At 30.7% G+C, this 12226-nt stretch overlaps 1 protein-coding gene across 1 annotated transcript in view; it reads left to right on the forward strand.

Moving 5' to 3' along the window:
- LOC145191495 (laminin subunit alpha-like) overlaps positions 1–8163 on the forward strand; it is a 25785-nt gene extending 17622 nt beyond the window's left edge. The window contains exons 33-51 of the mRNA XM_090074090.1: positions 85–437; positions 565–681; positions 787–1083; positions 1280–1499; positions 1627–1712; positions 1920–2464; positions 2606–2852; positions 3075–3222; positions 3319–3616; positions 4057–4171; positions 4268–4405; positions 4485–4633; positions 4948–5103; positions 5195–6112; positions 6216–6430; positions 6529–6656; positions 6795–6957; positions 7291–7638; positions 7932–8163. Coding sequence (XP_089930216.1) covers positions 85–437; positions 565–681; positions 787–1083; positions 1280–1499; positions 1627–1712; positions 1920–2464; positions 2606–2852; positions 3075–3222; positions 3319–3616; positions 4057–4171; positions 4268–4405; positions 4485–4633; positions 4948–5103; positions 5195–6112; positions 6216–6430; positions 6529–6656; positions 6795–6957; positions 7291–7638; positions 7932–8056 — 4766 coding nt within the window. The 3' untranslated portion in view covers positions 8057–8163. The remainder of the gene's footprint in view (positions 1–84; positions 438–564; positions 682–786; positions 1084–1279; positions 1500–1626; positions 1713–1919; positions 2465–2605; positions 2853–3074; positions 3223–3318; positions 3617–4056; positions 4172–4267; positions 4406–4484; positions 4634–4947; positions 5104–5194; positions 6113–6215; positions 6431–6528; positions 6657–6794; positions 6958–7290; positions 7639–7931) is intronic.
- The last annotated feature ends 4063 nt before the right edge of the window (positions 8164–12226 follow it).

A 12226-nucleotide genomic window follows, 5' to 3' on the forward strand; every position in this document is an offset into this window, starting at 1 on the left:
GTCAGTTTTATGCAAGTTTATTTATGTGCATTTACATTTTTTAAGGATTAACAAAGTTCCAGAACAAGAATAAATTTTTTTTAGATACTCTCAGCTCTGCAAATAACACCCTAGGGAGTGTGAAAAGTGGAGAAGTTGATGTTGAAAAAGTACTTATTGAGGCGAAAAAGATACTGGCAGAAATAAAAGGTCGCAATTTTTCACAAACTGAGTCTGCTGCAGACGTGGCTTTAAATATTTCTATTGATAATAAAAGAAAATCTGAAGAATTCACTCAAACAGCTTTAAATACTTCAAAGAGAGCTGAAAGTTTTAACAACACATTTATAAATTTTCTGGCAGCTTTTAAGAATATTAAAAAGGAAAGCGAGACAGCTGTTGTGATTGGCAAAAATGCAACAGATTTGATACTTATTGCTAAAAGCTTTGATATACAGGTAGGTGCTAATGTATATTTAAAGTTTTTTTTTAATTTTTTATTTTTAATAATTATGTTATTTTATATTTAACTTGAAATATTTAGGTTCATTTAAGTAATGAATTTTTTTTTTTTTTTTTTTGTAGTCTTTACTAGATATTGCACATAACTTGAGCAAAGGCATCAACATTACTCTAGAGAATGCAGGTGAAATATTAAAGGCTGGAGAAAAAGCTCTTGCTATTGCTGATCTCGCTTATAAGGTAATTTTTAAAACTCTTTTCCTAAAAGCTGTTTATTTCTTTTTTCTTTACTAATTAAGAGGAAATCTTTTTTTGACAAATTTTAAAAGTTTGCTTTTGTTGCAGGGATTTCACAACAAAACAGATCATCTTGCAGAACTCATCAAAAAACTTCAAAAACTAGTTGATGACCTTCGAAACTCTTTAGTGATTGCCAACCCTTTAGTGCAACAAGCTGTAGATCATGCAAAAGCTCTTAAAGAACTGGCTGATAAGCTAAAAAAGTTGCTGCAAGACACACAAAAATTTGCAGATGCTGCATTGCGTGCTGCTAAAGTATATGCAAATATTGTTGATGCAATTTATGAAGCTTTGGATGCTGCAAAGGTGGCCAACACGACAACGTTTGATGCTCAGAATAAGGTTTTTCTTTCTTTTTTTTTCTTTTAAAGTAACATTAATAAAAAAGGGATATTCCTCGAAAACAACATTCCTCGAAAATATATTCCTCGAAAACAACATTCCTCAAAAATATATTCCTCGAAAACAACATTCGGAATCACAACAGAACCTTTTTTTTTTTCAAACTGTTCCAAACAAATTTTTTAATTCTACACAGGCCTCACAAGCAAAAGAAAATGCAGGGGCATCCAAATCAAAAAGTGAAGCAATTGCATTAGAGGGTTCTGAATTGAAGGCTAATGTAAACAATGTGAAAGTCTCACTAGATGGAATTAAAAAGCGATTGGCAGATATTAAGAAGCTAAGAGAAGGCATTGAAGGCCGTGTTAATGCTGTTAAAGAAGATTTTTCAAAGTTTCATTCTCAAGACTATACAAGTATTAACCATTTTATTGTTTATATTTTAATGGTGTAAAGTTTTATGTAGGATTGAAGTTTAAAATTATTAGATTGTTTTAAAAATAGTCAGATTTATTTAAAGTTATTTATAATAAATTTATTTAGATTCGATAATTGATAATTTAACAAAACAAGCTGATGAAGTGACAAACATTACAAAAGATGGATGGGAAATTAATGCAGAAGTAAAAGTAAAAAAAAAAGTTTCTACTAATTTTTTGATATTTTAAGCAACTTTTTTTTGTTCACTTATGTCTAAATTATGTTAGTCTAAATTATGTTAGTCTAAATTATGTCAGTCTAAATTATGTTAGCCTAAATTATGCTAATCTAAATTATGTTAGTCTAAATTATGCTAGCCTAAATTATATTAGCCTAAATTAATAATTGTTTTCTAGGAAAATATAGAAAATGACAATAAAAAGATTGGAGATGTACGCAACAACTTGAAAGACATTGGAAATTTGCTGGATAAAGCTGTTAATGAAGTCAACAAAGTTGTGGACACACTTCCTGGCTTGAAAGATAGTGTAGCAGAATTAAATGTTAAATATCAAGAATTAGATGAAACAATTAAAAATAATATTACAAATAGTATTGAATATATAAAGTTCCTGATCCAAAATTCTCACGATGTTGCAAATATTATGCCACTTGCTATGAGATTTAACAGTTCATCTAAATTAGTTTTAAATTCTCCCCCCTCTGCTCTTGATCCAAGTATACACAACGAAATATCATTGGTTTTCAAAACCAACGCAGACAATGGCTTGCTATTTTTTATAGGCAACCAACAGCAACCAGATAGCAACGGTTTTTTGGCGCTGGAAATTGTTAACTTAAATGTATATTTTCATTTCCGACTTAACTCTGGTAGCACACAGACATTAAAAAGTAACAAAGATCTAGTAAAAAACCGCTTTTATACTCTTCGCGCTGAAAGGTAAAAAGAAAAGTTCTTGAATTTTTTAAAAATTTTCCATTTTTTTTCCATCTTTATGTTAAATTTTATTTATTAATCTCTGTTGTTTAGCTTTTAAAAATATTGAGGTGAAAAATTAAAAGTTGGTTTTTTAAATTTTAGGACTTTTGGCGATGCAGCAATAGTTGTGGAAGAATTCCTTACAGATCTGAAAGTGTTCCCCATCGTGGAGGATAAAATTAGCAACTTTGTTGCATCTCCAATATTAAATCTTGATAAAAATGATGTATTAGTTGGAGGTCTACCTGAAGGTGTTGTAATGCCTGCAGCTTTAACCAGTAGAACCTTTCAAGGATGTATAGATAAATTGAACTTTAGCAATCATTTGTTGGGATTGTGGAACTGGAAGGTAGGTTTTAGAAAGACAATTTTATTTGTGTTGAAAAAAGCATAATTTTTTAAATATGTATGTATGTAATGTAATTTATTTATGTATGTATGTATGTATGTATGTATGTATGTATGTATGTATGTATGTATGTATGTATGTATGTATGTATGTATGTATGTATGTATGTATAAGATTTTTGTTTTTACTTTTCTCTTTTGACATTAATACTTGTTATTTCAGAGTGCAAATAATGTTTATGAATGCAAATACCAACGCGAATCACTCAAAGGACAATATATGTTTAATGGTGATGGGTTTATAGAGTTTTCTGAAAATAAACAAAATGATCTGTCAAGAATCAGAATTTCATTCGCTACAATTGAAGAAGGTAAAGTCTTTTTTTTTTTTTAATACACTGACTCTTGGAATCAATAAGCCAAACAAATGTGAGGAATAAAAATTTTTAAATTTTTTTCTACTTTAGATGGCTTAATGGTATTGGCAACCAATCTGCCTGATAACAACTTTTACTCTCTTGAACTTCGAAATGGTTATCTTCTGAGTAAATTTGATTTTGGTGATGGATATAAGGAGTTCAACCACACCCTTTTTGGAAAAGTAAACAATGGTCAAAAACAAAATTTCACCATTCAAACGAGACAAAAAACAAACTTCATCTATGGAAAAATTAATGAACCATTTTCTGTGCCCAGAAATGCAAAAATAACAGCATCATCACTATTCTTGGGTGGTCTACCAATGAGAGCTTTTAAGCCAATAGAGTATATTTTTTTATGTTAAATTTAAAATTGAAAATAAATTCTTAAACTTTTTTAAAATTTTTATTATCTTTAAATTCTTTTTTTTTTTTAATCAATTTTTATTATCTTTAAATTCTTTTTTTTTTTAATCAATTTTTATTATCTTTAAATTCTTTTTTTTTTTTTAATCAATTTTTATTATCTTTAAATTCTTTTTTTTTTTTTAATCAATTTTTATTATCTTTAAATTCTTTTTTTTTTTTTAATCAATTTTTATTATCTTTAAATTCTTTTTTTTTTTTTAATCAATTTTTATTATCTTTAAATTCTTTTTTTTTTTTTAATCAATTTTTATTATCTTTAAATTCTTTTTTTTTTTTTAATCAATTTTTATTATCTTTAAATTCTTTTTTTTTTTTTAATCAATTTTTATTGATAAACAAATTTACTTTTGCATCTAGAAATATAACAACAAAGGGCTTTGTTGGTTACATTGGGTCTGTCAAGCCTTTTAATGTTGGAGAAATCAACTTTGCAACAACTTACAGCAACAGTACAGAAAGTTTTCAACCGCTGGTAACGAAATTTTTTGTTCTTAAAATGGAGTTTAAAAGTCACAAAATAATTGCATGCATTTTTTATAATTTTTTTGTTTGTTTTTTTTTTAATTAGTTTGGCCACTCTGCATCTCTTCCCTCTTCTGATTCATACCTAGAAGTACCAGGATGCAATTTGAAATTGCGATTTTTATTAGGGTTTTCTTTCCAAACATACCAGTCAACAGCCAATCTTCTCTATACTGCTTCAGAAGTAAGAGCTTTTTTTCAATAGAACAATTTTTAGTCCTTCTGTTGTTAAAAGAATATTTTTTTTGATCATTTATTTTTAGACAAGCAATTTGAGAGTTTTCCTTAAAGATGGGCAAGTTAATGTTAGGATTAAGATTGATGAAACTGTTGAGTCTTTAGTTGCAAGTGTACTAGGTGGTGTTTCTGATGGACTTTGGCATACAGTGTCTCTATATCTTGAGCAAGAGAGGTTAGAATTGAATTATGTTTTTAAGAATTCTAAGGAATTCTTATAAACATAAATGTGTCCCATCTAAGAAATTCTTTGAAATGGTTTAAAAACATGCCCAATAGTCAATTTATGTGTAGTTAATTGCTTCATGTTTTTATACAAAAAAGCTTTATTAGAAGTCTTCTTTTCATCGTTTGTAAAGTTATTTTTTTACTTTCGTTTTGATGTCATTAAACAAAATCACATCAAAATTCAAGTGTAAAATACGTTTCATTTATAATTTATACTTTAAATACGTTATTATTCATACTTTAAAATGTTCTTTTTTACAGCCAGGAACTTTATCTTGGTATAGATAAGGTTTATATTACCTCCAGTCCCCTTCCAAGTGACCAACTAGATTTTGGAGAAATGATTACAATTGGAAAAAGTTATGAAAATATGCCAGGATTTTTAGGAAACTTCAAACAGCTTTATTGTGACACCAAGTAGGCTTTCATTCAGTTAAATAATTCAAATATTTTTATTATCAATTTAAAATTTTAGATTGATATGAAAATTGCATTTATTTTTCAACAGTGAAGTTAATATGACAATGGGAAAGGTTTTTAATGGTGCTCGAGTTGGTAGTTTGATATTTCGCTCCCCTCTTCCATTGGTTCCAACTGATGAAATGAAAACTACTGCTAGTTCAATTATTTCGACTTCAAACCCAACAACAGTAAAAGAAATTGATTCATCAAATCTTTCATCAAATGACAATGGGTTCCAATCTACTTTGAAAGACACTGCCACACCTATTTCTTCATCAATTGAAAGTTCTACAGTAAACCCCGCAACAGCAAAAACTACAACAATCACTTTGACAACTTCAACCTATGTTCCAACCACATTTCCTAGTACCACATATGCTTCTACAACTCCATCCCCTGATACAACAGTAATTTCAACTGTTTTTCCAAATACTTCAAAAGTTTCAACAACTATCTCAGTCATTGATACTACACCCTCACTCTCAGAAACAACTCAGATTCCCTCAACGTCTTCACCAGCAAATGAACTAACAACCATCACCACAGTCACCACCACAACCACCACCACAACCCCAACTACTACCCCAACTACTACCCCAACCACTACCCCGATCACTACCACAACCACTACACCAACCACTACCCCAACCACTACCCCAATCACTACCACAACCACTACCCCAACCACAACCACTACCCCAACCACAACCACTACTGCTACCACAACCACCACTGCAACCACAACCACCACTGCAACCACAACCAATATAACAGAGAGTATAACAATACCTTCCACAATACCTGAAAATGATGGAGCTGATGCAACTACAACATCCTCTATTTCAAGTATTACAGATTTACAATGCTTACCAAGTTTCGAAGCTTACCCTGATGCTGTTGCTTTTGGCATGGAAGGGGAAACTTACATTGAGTTTAGTGTGCCGTTAGGTTCACTCAGCCAAAGGTAAATTCTTATTAGTATTTCTCTTCTTTTAGGTTAAATTGCAGTGAATAAACTTTACTCTCAAGGATTTTGATTGAATTACTTTTTTTTATAAAAATTTCAGATCAGAATTTGAGTTTTACTTTTACACCTTTGAACCGAACGGGTTACTCTTAACAGTAAATATGAAAGATACAGATTATGAAGCAATCTATTTGAAAGATGGAAAGATAAATTATGTATTTAATGCTGGCTCTGGACCGGTTACAATTACGTCTGATGATGCTTATAATGATGGAAAATGGCACAAAGTCTCACAGAGACGAGCGAAGGCAACCTGTAAGCTTCTTTTTCGTTTTTTTTTTTTTTTTTTTTTTTTAATTTGGTTTTTGACTTCTTTAATCATTTCTTTTTCTTACCAAATTTCATTTGTTTAGCAAATCTCTCAATTGACAATGGTGTGCTGAAAGAAGGGAAAGAGCTGAAATCCACATCTGTAGATGGTGTTCAAAAGGTTTGGATGGGCGGTTATCCAAAAGGGACATTACTACCAAACCAATCAGCTGTGAGTTTTTATCTAAAAAAAAGAGTATTAATTTTATTTCAAAAAATTTTAACACAAAAAATGTGTAAAGGATAATAAATTAAAACTTAGATTATTTTAAATATTTTTATCTCAAATATGGCTTCTCTTAATTTGCAGTTAAAAAGCAGGGATCCGTTTAAGGGAGGCATGAGAGGGGTTAAATTATTTAACGAGGCTCTAGTTCCCGCCATCTCTATCGGCACCACAAACGCCTCTAATGGTTTAACAATTGCAAGTGGCCTCCACTTCGGTGATAAAGGTGGATTTGCTGCCAAGTCAAGTAAGTTTTTTAAAGCGCCAACCATGCTGATCATGATCATGATCATCATGATCATCATGATCATGATCATCATGATCATCATGATCATGATCATCATGATCATCATGATCATCATGATCATGATCATCATGATCATCATGATCATCATGATCATGATCATCATGATCATCATGATCATCATGATCATGATCATCATGATCATCATGACATGATCATCATGATCATCATGATCATGATCATCATGATCATCATGATCATCATGATTATGATCATCGTGATCATCATGATCATTATGACGACGACGAGTTTTAGTAAACAATTAATTTTTTCTAGAAATCAAAACAAAGAAAGTGGCAATTGATTTTAAGTTATCATTGGATGTTCAATCGGTTCGTAAGGCCGGGTACATCTTCTATGTATATGGGGTATCTGATTTCTTGTCATTACAAATTGATAATGATGGTAAAGTTATCGCTCGCTGTAATAACGGAGGTGGGGAGTTTAGTGTAAATATCAACCCTCCTACCTCAATCTGTTCTGGAAGTTTTCATAGTATACAATTAGAGAAAAAAGGAAGAACGTTGTCTCTAAGTGTTGATGGGGTGAAGAACAGCACCATATCCGATTCTACACAAAATGCTTCGGATACAACTTCCCCGTTTTACTTTGGTGGATTACCAGGTTGTTTTATATTTGTCTAGTTTAAAATTATTTTTTAAAAGTCTTCCTTTTTAATAATAAATTATAAAATAGTATAATAACTCAAAATAAAATATAAAAACAGTAGTTTTAAAAATATAATGATGAAAATATTGTCATCTGGCGTTTAATCTCTTTATCATGATGACCTACTGCAGATTTATACATGTCATATTGAATTAAAGTTTTTAAGTAAAGGGTTTTTTTAAATATTTTTTTATATTCTTATACAATATTTTTTATTATCTTATCCTATTTTCTTTATATTGGTCCAGCGGACAAACTAACTGGAAATGTTCCATTCTCGGGTTGCATCAACAACGCCAAGATAAACGAAGAAAGTATCAGTTTCCTGACCGACACTGTTAAGTCAGGAGCTGTCATGCAGGGCTGCGCTTAAAACTCAAGAGCACTGCAGTTGTATATGCAAATAAATGATGTATATTATATATAATATATATATATATTGTATGTATACTATATTATAAATAATATATATTTATTCTCTTATAATTTGGTTTTAATTTTTCCCTTCTTTTTTTAAAATGTCTCCAAATCTCCAGATGTCTGATGATCCGAGATGGATTAAAGATGTTCGATTATAAATCTTTACGCAAAATATCGTTGTCTAAAAAGTTCGTAACTTGCGTAACTTGAAGCCAGGTCTGGGCCAATTTACTCATGTGGACCTCTAGAATCCAAGGAGGGGGCGCAATCTTCTGGTTGCACTGCTCCAGCAAAAAATTTTTATGGGTTTAACTTTTTTTTTGGTGGTTTTTACGTAAGAAAAAATGTCATATGGAACATAAATTTAAATCACCGAAATTCATTGAAAGAAACCTTTTTTTCACCACTCCAGCTGGCGGGCCGTCATCCGTGAGCTCCCGTCTCTTGAATATAACTCTCCTTTTCTTGCCTAAAAACCCTTTCTCAACAGCTCTCAGCATGTTCTTCTGCTCATAGCTACGGGCGACGACTTCTTACACATGTAACTCGAGAAGAGTTCACTTCCTTATCACAACTTCAACCGTTTTTAATGTATGTTTTTTTAAAGCTTTGCTTAAATTTTCTTTTAAAACCTTGTTGAAGTCTAAAACAGCGGAATGTATTTTGACCATACTTCAACTTCTATTTTTAGATTTAGGTCATTTTTTAAAATAAAATTGTTAATTGCCTCGCTGTTATTTTTTTTTTTTCCATGCAAACACTTGGACAAGTTCATCTCTGCTCAAATCTTCAAAAATGATTTAAATTTCCATTAATACTAAAGGAAGGTTCAATTTAGCTTGTAATACTTCGTTTGAATGGCATGTGCACCAAGTTCATCGTGGAAGAAGTTTATTCTGTTCAGTTTCATCAACAACATTAGAATTATGGAAAATAAAAAATGAACAGTGCCATTGAAAACAGTGCCATAAAAAAGAAAAAGATGAGTCATTTAAAAACTATTTTATAAAATTAAATCTTACTAAAAAGCTTTCACTGTTTATCTGTTAAATTCTTCGTTAAAAAGACCTAACAAATTCGTGATTTTTTTTTTTAGGGGAGGGGGGGGGATCTGCTCCCTTAAGTGTTGTTTTTTTCTTCGGATGTTATTCTAGGATTTTAGCCCTAATTCTAAACTTGTTTAACTCCAGCATGCAATTAGCTTTGAAAAGCAAATGATTTAATACTTTTAGTTCACGTCGGCGCTTTAATTGATTTGTTTACTCCACACTTCACACGGGGGGGGGGGGGGGGGGGGGGGTATAGCTAGTTTGTTAAATCTTTAATGCTAAAAGATTATTAGACCTTTTTTTCAAAATATATTTCTAGATTTATACGAACAAAAGGTTTTTCTTAGATTACGCGTGGATACAAAACCTAATTCAATTAGGTTTAGTATCCACGCATACTGAACAACTAAATATAAATCTTATTAAAAAAGAATGCGCTTTTAGAATTGCCTCTATCATCATATCTATCATGTTATCAGCCGATAAATGATTCCATTGATTCCGTTTTGAATCCTATTGGTTTCTCGTAATTTACATATTTCTAAAAAAAGAAGTCTAAAATAATCTAACATTCAAGAAATCCAAGGCGTCACTCAAAATTTTTTAGGCTATAGGAATTTTTTGACGAATTAAAGATTATAAAACAACTCATTCGGTGAATAATGTAAACTCTTGTAAAAATAAACAAAATCATTGATACCGCTATCTTCTGATAGCAAATTAAAACATCAAGAGCTTCAAAATTTCCGTTCTTAAAAAAAAGCTTTAAGTTATACTAGATACGAATAAGTCCTACGGGCAAAAAAGTCCTGCGGGTTAGGAAAAAGTCCTGCGGGTTAGGAAAAAGTCCTGCGGGTTAGGGTTAGGAAAATGCAACACAGGTGTTGTTCAAGGAGACCTTTTTTAATATAGAATGTACAGAACTCATATTTTCAAACAAACAAAATAAATTAAACTATACAACTTATTTACATAACTATACAATTTATTGTTATATATATTTTTATGAATAAATATCATTTAGTTTAAAGATGATTGATAAAAAAAAAAAAAAAGACTTAAGCAAACAAAATACCTTCAGTTAATCCCAAGGTTTAACTTAAAGAAGTTTAAATATGTGATTACAATAATATGATATTAGCAACTTTAAGAAAGAGTGGATAACTGAAGAATTATTTTATAACTGAGTTACTCTTGGATATCCATGGTAAACACGTGGAACCGTTATTGGATAATGTGGGCGATTCGATACAACCCCCAAGTGTATTTTCTGTGACGGTATATTTCTATGACATAAAGGACAAGGGCAAGAACCTGACTCCTTTTCGAATAACCACTTGCGGATGCACTTATCGTGAAAGCCGTGTTTACAACTTAACACGGTTATACTGCGTTCAAAACTCTCTAAGCAAATGACGCACCTATCGTTTGTAGAAACGCCTCTATTTGACTTAAAGCAACGATTTATCCAAACTAAATTTCTTTCGTTAAAGGTTCTCGTGTAAACAAAATAGCAACAGCCACAATCAAAAGAGCTGTAAGATGTACCAACTTCTCCAGTTTCTTCCAATAAAACTAAGTCGCCATCTTTTGGTTTACACGAGCAAGTGCAGCAACACGAAACATACGGTCCTATCATCCAAATAAAAGTAAATAATAACAGAAGTCCGAACATCCCCACTATGATGTATATCTCTTCATTTGTATTCATGATGCAAATAGTTCACTCAAAAAAGCATTTCAAACTAAAATAACGGCAATTTAAAACTTCTATTATAATAGATTAATTAAACCAGATTGAAAGAAATCAAAGTTCTCAGTAAAAAATTCTTCTGACACAACAACAGATGTTTGATTGCTAATAAAATTTTCCTTTTAAGATTTTTTTAAAGATTTTATGTTCATCTCTCTTTTTACTCGTTCTGACCATGACGTTCGTTCGCTTAAATTTTGCGCGCTTTTTAATCGCTGTCGCAGAGTTCTATTATTTTATTTTACCGGATGATTTTATTATTTTACCGGATGATAAAAACAACACGACAGTTTCCTGTCACCATAAACTAAAAAAGACGATAAGAAATTATTTTCCAAATAACCAATTGAATAAAATAAAAATGTATTTAAACGAAGAATAACATTTAATATTGGAAAAACGTTTGATAGTTTTGATTTACTGCGTATTTCGGCGGTTTGTACAATAAACATTAATTGTAATGCTTTTTGGTGACGATATGTTAATATTTATAAAATAAACGTCGCAGCGAATCGAGAAACCGTTGTTTATATAAAAATATAAAAATATCCGATGATTTTTTTAAATTATTCATTAATTTCTTTTTTTTTTATTCTTTTTCAACATCATCGTAATTTTTTTTTCGAAAAGAGTTGGAGAATTATAAACATGTCTATGAATTTTTTTTTGTCTGTTACTTGACTGATCTGCTTTTAGTATTATAGCGTCATTGAGGCGTCATCAATGGTATATGAATAGAGGCATAATTTACAAAACTTAATAACGCTGTTGTTAAATTTGTTTTTATAACTATTTTTGAGCTATTTTCAAATAAATAATTTGGTATTTTCAAATAAAAAACGAAGTTGTACAGAAGGTGGATTAAACAAAAGAATTGTTTTGAAAAAACCACAGTTACGCCCTCAAAAAAATAATCAAATAATCTGAGAGGGCTGGAAAACACAAAAATTGGACAATCTCAGAAAGTCTTTTATGCTAATTAATCGCTACTTCAAACATTTGGTTTGAAGTGATGAATTTCGTTGATGCGTAGAGGAAGCATTGAAGGAGTATGTTGCTCCAGCGGTTAAACATGGAGTTTATAAGTCGTTGACATGGAGTCTTTTTTTGGGATCAACAAGGATTGTGATTTTAACAACAAGATAGGAGCAACAAGGATAGTGATTTAATTTAAATCGTCTTTAGAGTTGAATGCACTGCCTTGAGAAAAAAGATTAATTAGACTAAGATTTGTATTCAAGAAATGTAACCCAAGCACTCTTTAAAGCAGCAAAAATGAAATTAAAATCGACACCCTTAAAAATTGACGAAATGAATGTCA

Source organism: Hydra viridissima, unplaced genomic scaffold (genome assembly GCF_058129835.1).
Source record: "Hydra viridissima isolate aposymbiotic clone 2 unplaced genomic scaffold, HvirCarnegie_v1 scaffold_16, whole genome shotgun sequence".
NCBI lineage: Eukaryota > Metazoa > Cnidaria > Hydrozoa > Anthoathecata > Hydridae > Hydra > Hydra viridissima.